The 20,875-nt window shown below is 38.4% G+C and overlaps 1 protein-coding gene across 6 annotated transcripts in view; it reads left to right on the top strand.

Moving 5' to 3' along the window:
- The first annotated feature begins 3,396 nt into the window (after positions 1 to 3,396).
- PPP4R4 (protein phosphatase 4 regulatory subunit 4) overlaps positions 3,397 to 20,875 on the top strand; it is a 98,485-nt gene continuing 81,006 nt past the window's right edge. For 3 of the 6 annotated variants that reach the window (XR_012650683.1, XM_075029908.1, XM_075029907.1), the window contains exons 1-2: positions 3,398 to 3,984; positions 4,478 to 4,551. Coding sequence is in view for 4 of the 6 variants with exons in the window: in XM_075029908.1 (XP_074886009.1) it covers positions 3,868 to 3,984; positions 4,478 to 4,551 (191 nt within the window). In the remaining 2 variants the exon portion in view is untranslated. Of the gene's footprint in view, positions 3,985 to 4,477; positions 4,552 to 20,875 lie in introns of all 6 variants that reach the window. The other 3 variants (XR_012650684.1, XM_075029909.1, XM_075029910.1) reach the window with 2 other exon arrangements.

Here is a 20,875-nt window from a genome sequence, read left to right as displayed (position 1 = left end):
ACTTTCAAGTTGACCCAAAATGTATTGTCCATTCCCCCCCCCCATCCAAAAATATCCTGCTGAATTTTTCCTCCTTTTCTGATTTGGCCATTGCTCAAGAAATTCTGTCTTTTTATCTGGAGTGCACACATTTTGCCTGAAAGCATTTCTTGGCATGTCCTCCTATGTCTCCCAAACCAGTTCCTTCATATTCCAGCTGATGCAGGCATTGAAATAAATGCTGAGACTTCCTAAATTTTCAACTTCTCTGTGAATAATTTGTTGTACAGGTTAATTCTTTGGGAATGTGTAACAGGTAAAATAAGAATTGCAAACTTTTCAGAGCAATTTCCAGAAGGCAGACACCTAACTGCTGGGTAGCAAAGGAGAACTGTGCAGCTATGCAACATGACAAATCCCTTCACCCAAGAGTCTTAAGTCGAGTCAGCATACCTGAAGAATCCTTCAGGTACAAAGTCTTCCCATCTATTTTTGTCTTTTTTTGATCTTCGTCTGCATTGCATTTAGAGTTTATTGCTTTAGAAGGCATGGATAAACACTATTTCTCTTCTTCCACTAGATATGAGTGCCATTTTTCGAGGTGCTCTGCAGTTGTCTCCATCAATGAAGGATTATTTAAAATCAGCCCTGTTTTGGCTTCGCAAGCTTACAGAGCTCCTGTGTTAAAATGGAGGTTCCAGTTCACTCGGTATTTCACTAAAGCAGTATGAAATAGCTCTTCATTTTATTAGAATAGCTATGACAAGATTAGAATGAAGCTGAAAGTAGAGCTTTGTTTGGGAGAGTTGTGGAAAAGGGAGGAGCTGAAAAGAGCAGCAGTGGAAGGGAAGTCATGCATGGCTTTCATCACAGATAAGAATGACAGACCACTTGGGGTGAATATGCCTGCGGATTTACTATCAGAGGGAATGAATTTTTATATATGTGGTTTTGGAACAAAATATGCAAGCTTTTGTTTCTTTTTTTTTCTATCTGGCAAATGTGTGGGTCAAAAGGAGATATGTTTATATTGAATCTGGGCAAGGTAATTCCTTCTGTGATCTTTATTCTGGTCCAGTATTCAATTTAAAGAAAGAAAAAAAAAATCTTATTTTTTTTCTGCTTTTCACATTTCCAGGATATTTGTAGATCTCTTTCACATATCTACTGATTTTAAAATTAATGGGAGTCATGTCTGCACAGTGTTTTCTGGACTGAGTTATAAGGACAGATTTTTAAAGGCATTAAGGGAGCTGTTTACATGTTCATAAAAACCCCTCTTCTTTAGTGGCTTACGAAATTTATGTAAAACATAATATGATAAATCAGCCTAATTGTATATCTAAACTCCACATTCTTCAGTCTTTAAAACTGAGTTATGAAATACCTGATTTGAAAACTGCAATGAGTTCCTAATTCAAGGCACACAAAAGAAAATGTCTTTGGTCTAATAAGAGCTTTAAGATTCATGAGAACTATTTGCAAGGTGAAATAACCAGAAATTCGCTGTGAAAGAACTTGCAAAAGGATTTTTTATAACTAATTGAGATTGTGATTTCTGTATGTTTTCCTCATACTTATCATTGGCAGAAGCCTGCATGTCAGGGTTCTGAATTTGAGAAGAGAACAAACTTCCCCCACCACCACCCTTGTGGAGCTAGTTAACTATTCTGAGAGGACTTGGGTTCAGTTATAACTATTATATTTGCTGTCTGATGATGTTCCCTTGTTAAAAGGATAATGCAAAGGAGATGTTCAAAATAGCATTTCTCGTTTTAATTTGTCATCATGACTTGAAAACTCCAAATGGTTTTGGGTTTCTATTACATAACAGTTTAATTATTTATATGTACTTTGGATTAGATTTTTCTGCTAGTAATTCTGTTGTACATTTGAAATTAATGGAGATGCTTTAATTTTTTTACTGTTCTACTGAGCAAAGGATTTGGTCTAACTAGTACACAGAGAAGTTAACACACAGAGGACTACAGGTTGTTTTTGCTAAATAAAAGCTGAGGTACTTACCAATCATAAAATAAGTGTCAGTCAAGTTCTGGGCAATATACTACATAGTATTATCTAATCCTTACAATTTTGAGAATTATTTTTATACTCTACCACCAAAACTTACTGGGTCATGCAGGCATGTCACAGTAATAGCAAAATGTTGCACCCACTCAAATAAGCTGATGTAAAATATTTACAGGTTTTTTTTAACTTCTGGTGTGATTGTTTAGTTGCGTTCCATATAATCATTGCAAAGGCCACTGTCTTGAGGCCTGGAGAATTACTTAGCTCAGCAAATGCTAAGCGTAACCGCGTGTGCCGATTCTTGTCCTGCATGCATTTTGCATTACTAACCCACCCCAAAAGAAGCTGTCTTACTACATTTTTTAAAAGGTAGCCTTTTCCCTGCTTATTTGTCCATCAGTCAGGGCTAAAACGGCATACCTTTGTTCTGAAATAAATAAATACTCTGCCTTGCACCCCCCATGTACTCTGTATCTGTGAGGCAGAAGGGGAAATCCTACAGCATCCAAGGCATAGCAGGAAGAATATCTGTATTGAAGTCCACCCTGCTCTAAGTATGAGCGGTGTGTAACCTGAGTCAAGGAAGAGGACAGGAAAGGTGAAGAATAACATGTTATGAAGAGTGGAAGCGATGCCTTTGGTGCAGGTGCACAACTAATTCACTGCCAAGGACGTCAAAGGCTTTTTCTTTGTTGGTTTTTTTTTTGATTAATATAAAATTCATTGGGGTACGAATCGCACTTCTCATTAAAATCAGCGTGTTTAGAGGTTTCTTCCGTGTAATTCCGCCGTGAGATAGCCGTCACAGCAGGGCAGGACACCGGTGAGGAGTCCTGGCGCAGCGGGAAAGGGACGCTACCCGAGCTGAGGGGACGGCAGCGGCGGGCGAGGACCCCGCGGGGGAGGCCGCAGCAGCGGACGAGGAGCTTCAGGGAGGCAGTAGCTGTGGGAGGGAAAGCCCATGGAAGCCGCGGCTGTGGAAGAGGAGCCCCGCCGGCGGCCGCAGCAGTCCGGACCGTCCCGCCGGGGCAGGCCGGGCTGTGGGAGGCGCCGGGCGGGCAACGGCCGCGGAGGGGGCGGCGCGCGCCGCGCGTTCGGCTGTCGCCGCGCTCGGGAGCTGTTTTGCCCCGCGGAGGCCGCTGTAGCGCCGCGTTGCCCCGGCGACCGGCCCGGCGGTGCTGCGGCGGCCGCGCCGCGGGGTCCGGCGCCCTGCGGGGCTGCCCCGGCCCGGCCCGGGTGCCTTGGCGCTCGCCCCCGCGCTGCCGGGGAGGGCGCCTGAGGGGCTGCGCCGCGGGAGCGGGACGGGGGCGGGGAGCGTCACTGCACCGCAGCGACCGTCCCTCCTCCCGGGGTGGGAGGGCAGAGGCGGCTCCCGGGCACGGCGGCGGGGGGGCCGCTCCGCTCCGCGCCCTGCCCCGCCGGTGAGGAGCAGGCTCCGCAGCCCGGGCGCTGCGCGGAGAGGTTCCGCCGTTATCCCTCCCCCTGCCCCCCCCCCCCCCCCCGCGGACGGGGGCGGCCCGCGAAGAGGGGAAACTTGGCTCGGAACTGCCCCCCGCCGAGGAACCCGCGGCTTGCACCGGGCTCTGCCGGCGCCGGCCCCGCTCCCCGCCCGCCCGGGCCGGGCGGAGAAAGTTTCCCGGCAGGAGGCCCGGCGGGGGCGAGCGGCGGCGGGCGGCCGCTGCCGCAGTGTGTGCGCTGAGGCGAGGCTGCTGGCGGCGGCGGCCTCCCGGCGGCAGGAGGCAGGCGGCAGGCGCGGCTGGCGCGCCGGGAGGGGGTGTTGGCGGCGCCGGTCCTGCCTCCTTCAGTGCGATGTGAGACGCGGGGAGAGCATCGGTTGCCAAAGGCTTGAGTTGTTACATGCATCCAATAATCTTCTTCTCCAGAATGGATTTTAGTCAGAGCAACTTATTTGGATACATAGAAGACCTGCAGGAACTAACTATTATAGAGAGGCCAGTGCGCAGGAGCCTGAAGGTATATGCTGGAAAATAGAGCCATGCTCGAACATCCGTTTGAAACCGTATCTGTTTTATTTATGCACAGCTAACTGAATAGGCAGTTCATTTTTTACAGCACCAGGATGCTAAAAATTGTTTTCAGTCATTTTGGAATAAACAGTCTCGAATTCTGTATAGCGGGGACTTGATATTTTCAGGATAAGGATATTAAGCTGGAAAAAACCAGGCTAACTTAGGTCTTTAATTTGTATGTGACTCGTTTATACTTTTAAGTGATGAATAGTGATAGTGTCTGACATGGAACTGTACTTCTGTTACACTCATCTTTTCCTGGTGAAAGATTTATTTGATTGAATTTGAAATGTTGGCTAGAGATTTCAAGGATTAAATTCAAATTACTCGTGGAACTATCCCTGGATATGTGGGGAGGAAGGGGTTGTTTTAAGAAGATTAAAATGATGAAATAGTAAGGCATTGTAAACTCATAATCTCTATTTCACGCTTGACAGACACCAGAAGAAATAGAAAGATTGACAGTTGATGAAGAACTCAGTGATATTGAAAGGGCTGTTTATCTACTCAGGTATTTCCTAAAATATTACTGTGAAACATTGCTGACCATCATGCTTACATACAGCTTTTTTAGTGCTTCACTCTTCACTCCTTTTATTTTCTGTCTTTCAGGAGTAGTTTTTTTACTTTCTGCTACATTAAACATATAGGCAAGATAAAAATAGGTACTGTAATTTTTTAATGGGATGCCTGCATACATGTATAAACATTTCTTTTCTGAGTTCCTAATATGGCCCTCACCAACACTGGGTTGTACTTAAATCTTCTTTTTCCCTGCAGTTGATTTTGCAAGATTCCCCAAGTGTTAACATTAATAACACCAATCATTCAGTAACCTCATATTCGCTCCAAGGCATGAGCAGTTACCACAGACTGATAACAGAGCTGTTTGAGCATACTGTGCATGTCTGGGTTTTCAGAAGAGAAAAGTTGAGAGATTAGTTTTATAGTCCTTAGGAAATACTGTAGAAGATACTATATTAATACTTCCCTGTGATCTGTTTTTTCATTTTACTTTCTTGTTCTTTAAAGTACTTGCAGCTACTTGAATAACTTAAATTTTGATAGTTCAAAATACAGATCTTTCAAATGTTGTGTAAGTCATCTTTGAGAGTATAAATGTTCTGAAGGATTTTGATTTCAATATGCATTTTTAAACAATACCTAGTAATTGGAGAACCAGCTGCAGCTCCCTCTCAGTTTGCTTATTCTGCTAATTTAAGTGCTCTTCTAGTCTATGCCTGTCCTCAATGTTTAGAGTACATATTCTGAGTGCTTTAATTTTCTCTTTTTGGGGTGCATGGCCTTATTTTTGGGTAAGCATTTTTGTCCACTGGTACTACTTTTGATACTGAATTTTGTTTATGTTTCTTTTAATGTCAAACTTTGTTAAATAGTGGATCTTAAAACTTGCTTTGCTAATAGTGCCTGTGATCAAAAGCAGTCTGTTGACTCTAGGGAAATTCACAAGAAACAGTTTGCATGTGGTGCATATCATTCCAAAGGATGCATATCAGTTTTGGTTTTTACCTCACAGCAATCAGTACAGTTGACTTCTTTTTTTTTTTTTTCTTTCCCTGTGTGGCAGCAAATTTCTTTGCTCTTTTCCCAATTAAAGATCATGCTTCCAGCAGTATGTCTTTACTGGATCATTGCCTCGTTAAAGGGTAAAAGGTTCCACTTCATATATTTCATCTTACTAATTGCTTTTCAACCTGGCCTTGAACTTCTCCTGACATCTTCATCTGCTTTCTCTCTACTTGACTGCTGTTCTGGGGACATACTATTGTTTTCCTTGTGATAAAGTTTTCATTTTTGCCTCTGCATTGTCCTCATGCTGAAAGGTAGCTTCATCTCTGATAAGCTTTTTGTAAGGCAATCACTTGCTGTGATTGTCCAGGTATGTTAATACAATAATCCACTGGAAGCTTTTGCTATTGAATAGTATATTGCCTTCCCTGTACTGAGTGGAGTATAAGCAAACAAAGTTGAAAAGCTGCCTGTAACACAGGTAGTATCCTTTATATAATGTACAAAGGTATGAATTTTTGGCTTGTCTAGCATTTTTAAATCTACTGCGATACAACACCCCTGCCTGTTCCCGTTTGACAATAATGTCAGTCTGGTTTTCTCATGCCTCAGTTTCTCACAAAGATGCATTATTTGCTGTCCGTCAGGTTGTCCCTTATGTGGGACTCTCCTTGATGTTATCCAAAAAGACACTGCCTTTTCTGAAAACCTCACTATAAAAATTGCTTTGGTGAGATTGAAATGAATCGTTAATGATGTCTGTGTTGTGCTCCATTTGAAGAGGATGATGCTATCTCCATATACATTAAAAAATATGCAAGAAGAATAATAGAGAGCATATTTCTTACCTTTAATATCTACAAATATTATCAAAATACTTAGTGTTGTGTCACATTGTCTTTTATATTGTCACTTATGTATGTAACCCTAATCTTCAAGTTGGAGATTTTTAGTTTAGTAAGGAGGATATCTTTAGTGTTGCTTGTGTAGTACAATGGAGCTGACTAATACCGAGTGAAACCTTTGTATGATACAGCAAAGCTAATATTTAGTAATTATTTTCTGTGAAAGTCCAAAAAGAGTCCTTGCATTTTAATGGCTTTCATTCAGAACAAAAAAGCCCAACCGCTTTCTTTTTGCATTCTCCTTTCCCTCCAAAACCTGCCCCAACTTCTCCTCCCCACCCTTGAACTTGGATACTCTGGTCTGCTTATATGCAGAGTTGTTGTATGTTTAGCAGATTCTTGCTTTTTCTAGATTTATGCTTCTGAAGTGTTTTACTATTGTAGTCTGAAAGCAGGTCCATTGACATCCCAGTTGGAGAGAGTAGTACAGCCTTTTACTGTCTGAGGTTTTTGGTGCCTGAATAATGTATTTTGTTTGCTTTGGTTGTGGTTTTTTTTCCCCCTCCTGTGACTGCTTCTTGCTATACTGTGTATATGAGGAGGTATTAATTTCCCAACTCTCATCAGTTTCATCAGTTCATTCTCCTTTTTTCATCTCTTGTATTACTTCTCATTTGCCAGTAATACTATGGAGTTTCTGGCATGCTCTTGTACTTCTTGATATTGTAAAGTTATTTGTTTTGCTCATCTAGCATGTATTCATATCCATCTAATGATTACTTTGTATTTCTGCAATGTCTTGTCTGTCTATATTTAGCCATGATGTATTGTCATAGATTTTGTAAATTTCTGTTCATTGTCTTCTCGTAAGTATGTCATAAATATATGTCCACAAATGCTCTTAGCACATGGTGAGTACATTGACATGTTAATCCTGTTTGAAACCTCATTTTCACAGGAATGTGGCTTAATTTTAATTGGTTTCTATTGTTACCTATCATAGTTTGGTTTTGCATTCTGAAGTGCTAATTGTAATTTTGATAATCCTAACAAGTGTTTATATATATATTTAATTATTATTTTTAGGGGATGACTTTGCTTTCAGTCTCCCCTTTTCTGCCTGAACTGTTCTTCAGATAACTATATAATGATGTAGATTGACAAGATGATCTAGCTAAAGCTGATCATTTTTAGTCAGATTAGTTTTCGGCTAAATCAGCTTCTTGACTTGGCTCATCGTGTGGATACAGAAACAGTTGTGCAAGCAAAAAGAAAGAACTTGGTAGATTTTCTGGTGGCCAGTGTCACTTTAATATGACATAAGCATGGTTGAACTTCAGCTTTAGATCACTGTTGCCCAGAGTACTCAGTTTTAATTAGGTAACACTCTGCAATTAGACTGAGGAAGTTCTAATTTAATAAGAATGTTGTAGCAAATTAGACTGTCATTTTTTGTAATCTCAATTAACCTTGATTCTGGTTGAGGGACTGGGCTTCCTTAGACAATATTGTCAGGGATGTTTATGAACTTGCCATGGAAATCAAATGGGTTTAGGTGCCTAAAGAGGGAGAGGCATCCGAGTGTCTAGTTATCTGTGGTTTAGAACTTCAGCCTGAGTGCTTGGGGGTTTCTGGAGGGTCTAACTGGAATCACTGAAGGGTTGTATTCTGACTGTATTTTGGGTGTTGCTGGCCCAACAGAAGAACAAGGAGAGCCAAATAGCTATGTGCATCTCAACCATGTTGGTGTCAAGATTGATGGCTTATCATAAAACCATCAGCAGATTAAGACAACCTGCCAGGCTTTGCACCAAAGTGACTGAATCGTTTGCATTCCGCTTCAGGGCGTTGTGACCTCTAGCAGGACAGTGGCAATAAGCAGCTTAGGGACAGTAATTTTTATTCCTGCTATGGACTTTTGCCTGTAGTCTTAGTTTCCATGTTTGCTGATGTTCAATTGAGGTTATTACTTATTTTTATTTGTCTTGCTGTAGCTTACCCTTTTATGGCATGCAGCCAGTAGCAAAATACTTATTCTTTGCCCGATGTGAATCTGGTTTGGATACAAGGATGCTTACTGGCATGCACGCTGTAGCATGGTTTGTTTTCTGAGGACTCTTCTGATAGATTTCCCATGGGATTTTACATTGTTGGGTGTACTGTATTATTTTGTATTCAACTACTTTTTGTTTATTTGTCCTGCTTAGTGTTAAAGCTTCCAGGCCTTGACATTTGTGTCATACTCAAAATAACAGGATAATAATGAGTTATCAAGGTGGAGGATTGGATTATTCACCCTTTTGGGAACATACCGTACTTTGGTTTTGGAGTGATCCTATCTCTCATTTTAGAAAACAACACAATCCCCCTCCATAACATTTAGCACACTTTTTGAAGACACAATAGAAACTTTATCTAGATTGGAAAGAATTCAATGCCGATAAACTTAGCATGTCTCTAAAAAAAAAAAACCCGAAACCAAAAAGGCGTACTTTATTGTGGCCATCTTTGATTAGCTAGAGTATTCTCAAATTCTAAACAACTTTTTATACAGTATATATTTAAAAGATTTTTTTATTTGGCTTCTAGTTTTTAGTCTTCATCATGCTAGTTTTGGAGATTTTCTTTTCTTTGTAGGTGCAGGCAGCTCACCCTTGAATTTAAAGGAAAGCTTTCATTTAAATGTAACTTTAGGAGCTGATTTTCTAATATAAACATTTTGTCAATTTTTTGTGTTACATAATCATAAGAACTGTCTTCTCTATTCCAGTTACACAGCTTCTGAAATTATGGTCCTGATACATACATAGTATACTGAAAGATCCAGCTGTCATGCTAAGCACATTGGAAGGTAATTCTTCCAACTACACTGGCTAGCTGTAAATACTAATGTAAAAAGTATTTCTTCAGTCTTTTTTTTTTTTTTCTCCTTTTATTTTGTAAACTACAACTTAAATTTATAAAAGTTTCGTTCCTGATTGACTTAGCTGGATGGATGAATTAGTTGCTTGACCTTGACTCTGTTATGCAAATAAATTAATGTATATGAAATTGATTGTTTCACCTTAAAGTGAAAGGTGTACCTGTAGTCTTCTGAAATGATGCTAAGTCACATAGTTTTTATTAAAATTTACATTTGTGCAAATACTTCTGTTGATCATATTTGCTCAGTTAAAACTACAGCTGAGGAACCAGCTGTAAATATACAGACCAGAGGTAATACAGTGCTCTGAGAAACCTCAAAAAAGAAAAAAAAAAAAGAGGAGGAGGAGCAAGAAAAATCTTCATTTCAGTTTTCTTACTCAGACCACAGTCAGTTCAGGAAGATGACGGCAGTGCCAGTCCTCTCCCCATGCTAGCATTTGCACTACGTTTGCCCTTGTGCCTGCACAGCACATTGGGGAATTTTTCTGAGACAAACCATGAAAATAATGGTTAATTTTAAAACAGATCAACCTTGTGATCCAGGACTTTGTGCACCTGAAAAAACCCCTGTGCCAACACAAAAGAATTGAGTAGCAGCATGGGAACAGTGCTTGGGAGTGGGTGAAATAGCTTTGAGACTTAGCGCTACATTTGGCTGGCTTATGGTTTTCATGTAGCTAAGGTTTCCTGGTGTATAGTTTCACAGTCAAGTTAAGTTGAATGAAGCTCTTCCTATATCAGAAAGAGTAGCTCTTCTCTCCTTTCCTTACGTGACTGCATGTTAATGATAAAATTTTTGTGCCAGCACTGATGCTATTGCAGCCATGCAGTCTTGGTCGGATAACGGAACTGATACCAATTCTAACAAATTTTTCACGTACTTGCTTCCAACAAAATGTGCAACTGCATGAATGCTCACGCTACTGTAAGCAGGAGCATGAACAGAGAAGTAACAGCTGGTATATCACTCTCCTATCAAGAGCAGAACAGGTTTAGTTCAGGTTACACTAATCTTGAATCTACACTTTGAACCTGTGAAGTCAAGTACTGGTTGAAATGATTAGAGAGTATAAAGTATCAGCTGTACTGTATTTAATGAGGCTTTTGACATTAAATGGACTTCTAGAAGTCTACATGAGAACTGTGATGTGTGAGATCAGTGGTAGCTCTTCTTATGCATTGTCAGATTCTCCTCTGGAGATGGCAATTTAAGTTTCAGAGCATCTTTGTGCATGACAATAAGGAGAAACTAGGCAGCTGTATGGATGCCTTTTCTAATGGTAAACACAATTGAAAGAACTGCCGGTTTTCTTAACTTGTAAAAATTGTTCTGTTGCCCTGGGAAAACCTTATCATGCTCCCCTAGAAAAGATCTACATAGGAATATCCAACTAAATATTTACAATGTTTCTTTCTCCATGACAGATCCCATACAGGAATAGCATGTTGCCCAGCAGGAGATTGAGTTTGTTTTTTTTTTTAGATGAGCACTGGCATTTAATAAATAACTTTAAGAGCTGCACGGTTCATTTTAAGATGGCACATAATTAATGTGTAAGTATAACAGCTCTCCTTTATATCACCTTCCTTAGAAAGCTCCAAGTGTTTTTAACAAAATTTTGTACTTCTAAGGAGCTTTTATCCTCATGATTGTTCAATAGTACTAACTTACGTTTGTATCCTTTGCCTGATTTGGCAAGAGATAATAGTATTGTACTAGTTTATGTCAGGACCTGGAGATGCATCCCGTGGAAACTGCATGAGAATGTAGATGGGAAAATACAATGTTTTGTGTTAGAATGTATCAAAGGTACAAACTCTTCAAAGAGTAGGTCAAGCTGTCCATTTATGGCAAGTCTGAGAACACTTTCACATGATGGGTGCCCTGTAATATAATGACTGTTATATGCTAGTGACTGAAACAAGTACCTAGCGGATTTTTTTGCAAACTCCTTCTGGTGTTTTGAGGACTACTTTATTGTAGGCATAGGGAGCCCTTCATATGTCATGGTGTGATGCTTCCATGGCCCTACACTCTGCTCTACTTCATTTGTCGCTGACAGAGAGAAGCAGCAGCAGTTAGTACTGGCCCAGCTACTCTTCCCCTAAAAGCAGTAGCAGACATTTCAGTTTTGTGAGTATCAGGATAGTAGCATGCACCATTACCTGTCCCAAAAATCTGAGTACTTTGAAGCTTTTCAGAACCGTGATTCTTATTGCTGATACCCCATATATTTTTTACATTCAGAGCTCTTTTAGAATCTCCACAAAGCAAGGCAGATAACACTCCATTATGTATTGGTTCACATTGCTGCACTTGGTAAACTTTGTGTGAAGGTAAGTTGTTTTACTGAGGTGAAATTCTGATTATAATTTAAGGACTTCAGGAACTAGGACTTCAGGAACTAGGACTGCAGGCTTGGGCCTGTGTCTGTGCCTCAACTGATATGCTACGACAGGAATAATTTGGAATGAGTCAAGAAATAGCTTCATTGAGATTTAAAATTAATCCTGTTCTCTAGGGTATACTTGCAGAAGTGTTTTATTTAGCTATTTTTAGAGTTAACTTTAGTAATATTAATGTTTTTGTCTTTGTTCAACCAGCTGGTAGTCTAAATGCCAATACTGTGGTAATGTTACACTGGATCTTTGTCAAGCCTTAGAGCCCAAAGCTTTATGTCGCAGGAAGGAAACCAGGGTTGTTTCATCACTTAAACAGAAATTTTTACACTGGGAAAACAGAATGGGAATGTAGACAGTTCTTGAGACTAAATAGTTCAAGGAGGTCTCCATTATTAATTGAGAAGTTCTCCTACTTTGGTAGGGCTATCTTATTTAATCTTTCAGGGGCAGATTTTTGTGTAAGAAAAGTTCTCTTTAGGTCTTGAAGACAAACTGAAAAGGAAATTGGAAGTGATTTCAATAGCGGGGGTTTCTACAGACATAGTCTGGCAAAACCTGCTAAAGAACCAACTGTTTAAATTATACACAGTTATAGGACTCTGTGCCTGAAAAAGAAGGTCCCTTCAGATTCCAAAAATGATGCCACGAGTGGCATCTCTAGCCACGGACAGAGTTATGCCCTCAGGGAAACATTTTTAAAGATAGGCTAGTGATGCAAAAGTAGCAAGAATCTTTTCATTTGAACATGATAGTGATGTAACTGAGTTGTTCTCGAAAGTCACGCTTTGAGAATTAACGTCACTGGCATTCTTACATCTTGATTCCCCCCTCCTCCCTCCTTGCCCCCCGATGTATAACTACCTTCCTAGATCAGGTTGTGTATGGGTCTTTCCAGTCTGAACAATAACAGTATTCTTGGCAGGCTTTGAAAATAAGGGTTCTCTAACTCTTACGCCTCAGTCTGTTAAAACTAGTTTTACATGGCTATCACATTCACTGCAGTTCTTGAAATCACTCCTCTCTCCACGAATAACCTTGCTGGTCTCATGGAGACACTTTTTGACAAGATGGAGTCTTTCCCATTGAATGTTAATTCCCTATAGCCTATCAGATGAATGCCCCTGTCTACAGAAGAAAAATGTATTTCTGCTTTATGAGTCATAATGAAACAGAATGAGAAAAGAGACAAAGCACCACTTGGAAACTTCTGCTAGATCTCTTAGATACATTTGTCTGAGGCATGCTTTATTGCCTCTGGCTGATACTTTTATACAAGCAGGAAAATGTAACAGATATTTCATATCCTTTTTATTATTTGAATGGACTCCTGATGATGCAGTTATTCTTATTTGAATTCTTCCTTTTAGCTTCTTTTGCATTCAGATAAATGTTTCTGCATGTTTCTTTTTGCTAAGCATTACTCTACGAGGGGTTAATGTTAAGGAATAAAAATATCAGGCTCTGCATATATTCCTCTGTATCTTGGTAGTGGTTGTTTCAGGATCAGTTTTCTTTATTCCATGTTGTGTGGCTGTGGGTTCTGAGAATGTGTGCAACTCTCAGGTGCAGATTAGCTGAGTCACTCCTTGTCGGTCCTATCAATTCACAGCAGGACTGAGGGGAATTGCTATGCTTTCTTGAACTTGTTTCCAACAATAGTTAACATCTTGCCCATCTACCCCTTACATATTAATGGATTTTAGATACCTATACCTTTCCTAGCAGACTCTACGGATAGACAATACTTCTTAGTCGTTGTACAATTCCAAAATTACACACTCTTTGTTTACAGAAACATGCTACAGTGTGATTTTAGTCCCAGTGTTTCTCTAATTCCTACTTTCCTGTTGTTCCACTGTTCCTAAATTTACTATAGCATAAGAAAGTCAGATTCAGACTGTGTGTAAGCAGGGATAGATAAACTGACATGAATGGAATTGCATCATTGTAAGTGTGTATGAATCCAAGCTGAGTATAATAACTAGGGGTCTTGTTTTATTGACTTTATCTACTTAGAGTAGCCAGGAAGGTATTTGTAGGTATTCCAACATTTTTTTTACATTTATGTTTTCTGTAAGATTATCTAAATAAAGGTGACCAGCATCACTAAGTCAAAATAATGTATAATGATGAAGAAAGACTGAGGCCCCAAAGAGCATAGTCTTACATTCTTTCTAATGGGGGGGGGGGGGGAGTAATTTATTCATTCTTGTCCTTATCTATTTTTCAATAATCATCCAGTTTAAGAGAATTCTGACTTTGCAAGTAGATCAGTACAGACATTTTTTTCCTAGAGCATTTTCCTCATAGGTTTTTAAACTTAAATCTTCCACTTGATTGTGAAAAAAAAGTAAGAATTTTTTTTTCTTTCCCCAGTGTATCTTAAATTGGAATGATATAATTCATTTTTTTTTTTTTTTTAAATGACAATGCACTGTAACTTCGAATTAAATTGCAAAAGTTGCCACAGTTTTCTGTGGAAGTCCAGGAGCATGAGGAAGGGTATAAGCAGAAAGTCTTGTAGCCTCTGTTTTTTTGCTAATGAGAATAGCTTTATGTACAAATTGTCAATTATGTGACTGGTTTTTTTTTGCTTATGAGAATAGCTTTGTGTACAAATTGTCAGTTATTCCCCTAGTAAAAGCTTTGAGTCCACATTTCTTGAAGTAAAACCAGTGAATTAATTAGGGTAGGTATCAGTTAGCTTTTCCCCCCCCCGATGACTATTGTTGAACAACAAAGAACAACACTAAACACTGGAGCCATCAGTTTATGTTAAGATAAATAGAAGTTGTTCAAAGCTGCCTGTGTAACTCCAACACATTTGTCTTTACCAGTTGGAGAAGAACAAGAAAGTTGGATTCAAGCTGGGTGGAAGCATTGATGACTGATATAAACAGAGCTGCACAGTAGGAGAAGTGTTGTTGCACTCAGTAATACCAATACATTTTGCTTGCAAGGGGTTATGTCTGCAAAATGTGATGATTTACTGCTTGCCTGTGCCGCCTGAGAAGCGCAGCTGACCAGCTTGTGGTCTGACTTTCCAAAGTAGTATAGACTTTCTTTTTTGTTGTTTTTTTTTTTTTTCCTCCTTTCTTTTTTTCTTCCCTCACCCCTCCCAGTGAAATTGCTTGGTAACTTCTGTTACCAAGAGTATATTGAGAAGGCTAGACTAGGGACAGTAAGAAAATGCTTTAAAAATGCTAACTATGTTTTTGTTGCAAATATGAATTGATTGTATTGTCTCAGACAGAATAAATGTATGTAAAAGAGAAATGTGAAGGGCATCTGCTTTAATATACATATTTACATGGTAATAGTACTTACATTGTTGTGCAGGCCTGGAGATAAAAATGCTGGCTTTAAAGGGAGAAACAGAAAAGATGCCATTTTCACTGCTGAAATTGTAACTGAGCTTTTTGAGGAGGAGGATTTATGTCCATATTAAATAGCAAAACATGAGTCACTGCTTCATTGCTGCTTGCACCAAAATTCTTCTGTTATAAACAGTTAATCTCCTTTATGTAATTTCATTTAAAAGCTCAGGATTAGTATACCTATTTCTCTGCCACTTTGGGAGCTAGAAGTTATTTAGGGTATAGTCTTCAGGGCAAGATTTATTTTTATTTTTGCTTTTTACAACTGCATCAAGTGCTAACCACTAAATCAATGGAGAAAAGAATGATGACTACTTAAAATTAACCTGCTTCTTTAGTACAGGTTTTAGCCCAAGAGTATGTCTATTTCCTCTTATTCTTATCACCATGTAAGGCCAACTGTAGGTGCATTTTGGCAGTTACTTGTAACTTCTTTTGAACATTGCATGCCTGTTGTATTACACACAAAGAAAATATTTGCACCATGAGTTTGTAATAAATGATTAGGTGCATATGGTATGGAAAAATCAACTCTTTAAGGGCAGATAAATACACTTATGCTTTGATCACCTAAACTGTCCCACCTGTTTGAAAGTGATGTGTTAGAGAGTAGATAGATCAATAAAATTAATATTCAGATCTTTGTATCTTATTTATTGCCAATTCTGAAGGCTTTGAGTACTTTCTTTTCCAGTGCCTCATCTTACTTCCTTATGAAGAGGATGATTTTTTTTTTTAAATGAATAATTGCAAAGTGGCAGCTTTTGGATCTATTGTGTATAATACCCACATCTATAAGACCCGTGAACTGAAGAAGAATCTAAGTAGATTTTAGTACTTGTTAGGTCATTTGAGGTGTTCATGACTCACTTTACCTGCTTTTTGGTGAAGGATGCAAGAACTAGGTATTTTTTTATTCTGTTGCTCTGCCTTTTTGAGTCTTAACATGCAGAAGTCTGTTTTTATTTTTTTCCCAAATGCTATTCCTTCCCTTGTAAGTGCATACATCTTATTTTCCCTTTCTTTGCCATCATCCCTATGACTGAGGGTTTACCTTAAGCTCGTTATCTTCAGGAGACTACACACTGAATACCAGTGGAGATGGTTTATGTGACATCTGTAAAGACTATGTTGGCCCTGTGATACTTGTAAAAAAAAGTCTGGAGTTCTTGATGCACTGAAATAACATTGATATTCTAAGCACTGTATGCTGATTTTAAGGTAAATTCTACCTGTAGATATCCATTTGCATGGATGCCATATCGGATACCTAATAAAAGTATTATTCATGCATATTGTGTTAATATTGTACAATGAGTTTTGACTAAAAATTTAGTGTCTCACACTTCTTAGTGGTCAGTTAATTTTGTTCACTTCCAGTAACAAACTGGGGTGGGGAAGCCGTGTGCAAATGGTATTGTATCAATAGTTGCCTTTTACTGTAATTTTTCTTTTTCCATGTTACTTTTGCTTGATACTAACATAGTAAATAGATAAGCCAGATATTCTGGTGGTTAACGCTGGTATGCTGTGAAGGATCTATGCAGTTGAGCATATTTGACACGCATTCGAAGGAAAGAGGTACTCTCTTCTTCCAGAGATGATTCTGAACTAATTTTAGTAAATGTGGGTGGAATTACTGGTAAATGCTTTATTTATTCTTTCCATTGCAGAATGTCAAACTCTTTTTGGGATAATTGTACCGTTAGAAATAATTCAAAATATGAGTATGTGAGGAAAAAATAGTCTTAACAAAAGGCTGTTTAAGATCATTGTAGTGATTTTGAAGGTAGGGAACGTTATTGGGATTATAATTACCTAAACCTAGTTGGGTAGGCAGGAGGATTCTGATGGTGTGCTCATCATGATTTTAACAGGAATGTAAATACAGATGAATTATCTGTATATATAATACTCATTTTTATCTACTGTTTGAAATTATTCTGCCAGAGAACTGGAAATTTGCAAGACTTGTGTCATCACTTCCATTTGTTTGTTATGTTAATTGTATTATCCAGTTTGATTATCTGTCCACTCCAAGCTGTATGTCATCAATGGAACAGATCTCATATATTTCTGAGACATAGCTCTGACTCTTTCTTCATTTTAATTAAGTAGCTGAATTTCATCCTACTTTCCAAAGTGAACATGAATCAAGTAAAGCACTTTTTGTTTGACAGAATGTGAATCAGCAACAGCTTGGAATTGAAGTAATTTTTAGTTATTTGCATGTTTACCTCAGAAAGCTGCCTTTGATCTATGGTTGCTTCTGATGGGTGAGAATGCAACACTGAAGTTAGCTGTTTGACATTGTATTGCTGATGCATGTAACTGCTTCAGTCTGAAGTAGATGTCCGATACTACTTGAAAATATTTGAATAATGAACAGAAGGTGAACAAGCAAGGCTTTCCACTCTGAGCTGTCTAAAAGCTAGCTTATATGAGGAGTAAGTTCACAGTTTTGTGTTTGTTTTCTAATTATTTTTTTCTTTTGAGTCACCAGGCCCTTTGAGTATGACAACAATAATTTGGTAGAAATTTAGTGTTAACTGTTTGAAGTCCTTCTGAGGTCACAGTCAGATTTCCTTGGTTGGGAAAAAAGAACTGCTTCTACAGCTAAAGCCTCAAAAGAGTTTCTAAAATTTCAGATGTATTTTTCAGTGCTCAATTTTACTCCCATATTTTTCAAATTGAAACAAGAGCTCAGCTTATGTTATTATATATCATAGAATCATAGAATGGTTTGGGTTGGAAGGGACCTTAAAGATCATCTAGTTCCAACCCCCCTGCCATGGGCAGGGACACCTTCCACTAGGCCAGGTTGCTCAAAGCCCCATCCAGCCTGGCCTTGAACACTTCCAGGGATGGGGCATCCACAGCTTCTCTGGGCAACTTGTTCCAGTGCCTCACCACCCTCACAGGGAAGAACTTCCTCCTGACATCTAATATAAATCTACCCTCTTTCAGTTTAAAGCCATTACCCCTTGTCCTATCACTATGTGCCCTTATAAAAAGTCTGTCTCTGGCTTTCTTGTAGGCTCAACACGTATCCATCTACTTACAATATCTCTGTAGATATATTTCTCTTGCATATGAGGGAAAATGCTGTGAGCAATGGCTTCAAACCCTTGGATTCAATCTCTTTACTCTTTTTTATTTTTCTCTTCCTTGTGGCTTTTCATTCATTATACTCATACACTGTACTTTCATTCATTCTGTACTCAGTGTTCTTTACAACATCTCTCCTGGTCTTTTACATTTGCATTTTCTTTTGATCCAGTCTGTGTGATTTTGAAAATGGGTGGTCAACTCATGTACAAAGTATGTTTTATATACCATTTGTCTATGTTATAGTGGTTGATGCAGCAACTTAGATTTTGTTGTTCTGGATCTTATAAGCCTATTCTAAAAAGTGTGAATTTTTTGGAAGATGGCTCAGAAGTCCTACTTGTACTTTTAAATCTTTAGAAGGTTATTGTTATTTCAGGCTTTTGCCATGGTCTTCAATATAAAACAAACTCTTGCTTATACAGAAAAGGCTTTTTTATGAAGCAGTGCAGATAGAGACAGACCGACCAGTAACAGTTGTATTCCTAACCTTTGATGTGCTTTTCCTAATGGTATGCAGTGGACTTCCTAATGGAATTGGTATAGCATAGTTAAGTTTTGAATAAATGATTGAAGAGTCTCATAACACAGGATTATGTGAAGGTAAGCGATATCTTCCATTAGACTAGTCAATGTATCTTGAAAAAATAGGCAATTTTTTTAGACCTGCAAGTCCATCTTCTTAAAGGAGAGGTTGAAGTGTTGAAGTGTACAGATACTACCTTCTGGATCAAGAACCTTTAAATGTTTCTGAGAAGACTCTCATCAACTTCCACAAGTATTAGTTGGTGTTGCTGTGAAAAAAACAAAAACAAAAAACCCCCATGAATTGATACAAGATGGAATATGTTATGGTCAGGAAGGATGAGAATGCATGATAGAAAGAAACACAGGTAAGTAATGAAGTGGGAGTTTTGGATCTATTGTGTATAATACCCCACACTTATAAGACCCATGAGTTGAAGAAGACTCTAAGTAGATTTTAGTAGTTCTTAGATCATTTGAAGTGTTCATCTCTTTGATGCCACAAATGGCTAACTCTGTGGATGAAATATACTGATGCAACAAATAAGACTGGAGAATGAAAAGAGATCCTGTGTCTAAATTAGACTATAAGATAAATTTAGGTCAGCAGAAGTAATTTACCCTTCTAGAATTTGGTTAGCATCTGTGATTTTTCTTTTTCTCACTTTCTGTGTAGAAAAATTACAGGCCTTGTACTTTTTCAGAAGACTTCTTATATCACATAATGCATGCTGTGAAATGACAAATCTTGTTGAAAATGAAAATTATAAATTGAGTCAGTGAATGAGGACTGGGTGGAGGGAAAAATAATATCAGCTACTAGCTTGTTTTTGTTATATCACCTAGGAATTGGAAATGGCATTATCTTGATCTTGGAGTGAAAAGACTGGTTTTACTTTTCAAATTTAGACTCAAAATAAAACCCACCAAGATTAATTCTACCCAGAGACCATACAAAATGCAATATGTGTTATAAGTCACCTAAGGAAGAGGAAACACTTATCTTCTAGGAGATAGTAATGTTGATACTAGGGTGATATTTGAAAGGAAAAATGTGTTCCTTTGAGGCACTTTTTATATTCTTGAAACTTTTCTTTAAATTCAAGTGAGAAAAGCTTAATGTTTCCTCATAGCAATTAGTGTTTAAACTCACAGAAACTGATGATATTAGGAAGAATGAAGTTATTGTGTCATTATAGTACATTTGTTTTGGCTCAGGCACAGAAGGGAGTATTTGTATAAATTATAAATCCATTCTCTCTTTGACAGTTGTTCAGCAAGCAAACAGAAATAAGAAACTTCAGTTGACCAAACTGATCCTGGTAAACAAAGTTACTATGAATACAAAACTACTGTGCAGCTGAATCTGGGTTTTCTGTTCTTACTTTAATTGCACTAGGAGTTTCATGTGTAGTGGTGCGTGCTCAGATATGTACTAAGATCAGATTAATTTCTTCTTTTTTTAATATATAGATCATGTAGATTCTGTTCAGATGTGCTGTAAAATGACTATGATCAAACATACCTGAAGTAGAAGATCAGGATGAGAAAGTAGTTTTGCAAATGAGATTTTAATAGAAAAGGGTTACAGTGTCAGTTGCAAGGAGATGTTCATACTGTGATATTATCGGGACTTCTGACTTCTTGATGTTAACCAGGTGTTACTTTTTCAGATTCATTTTATTCTATCTTATTTTCAGCAAAATTTTAGAAGCCTGAAAATAAAGTTTCTTCTCTATATTTGCTCTGGCTAGACGGGTAACGGAGGGAGGGAAGGGTTAAAGGACAAAGCTGGTTAATGCTTCTTTGGCCCCATCACACTCTTGGACTTAGTGCAGTCTGGTTTACATCCCTATTCTAGAATCTCAGATATTATCACGAAATTTGTATATATGAAGGCTTACATACATAAGTGTTATAGTGTGTTAATACATACAGAAAAAGGCCATTGGCATCTAGGACAATTTAAATTAGTTTTGAGGTTGTTACATATGGTGCCTAGCTAACTGTGGTCTTCAAAAGGTGTTCTGACAGTGAAGAAAGTGCATAATACAGCTTAGGAGACCCAATATTGTATTTTAATACATAAGATTGATTATAATATATAAAATAGTTAATATGA

Source organism: Buteo buteo, chromosome 6 (genome assembly GCF_964188355.1).
Source record: "Buteo buteo chromosome 6, bButBut1.hap1.1, whole genome shotgun sequence".
NCBI classification, from domain to species: Eukaryota; Metazoa; Chordata; class Aves; order Accipitriformes; family Accipitridae; genus Buteo; species Buteo buteo.
Note: the sequence above shows the minus strand (reverse complement) of the source record. Positions and strands in the feature narration are given on the sequence as shown.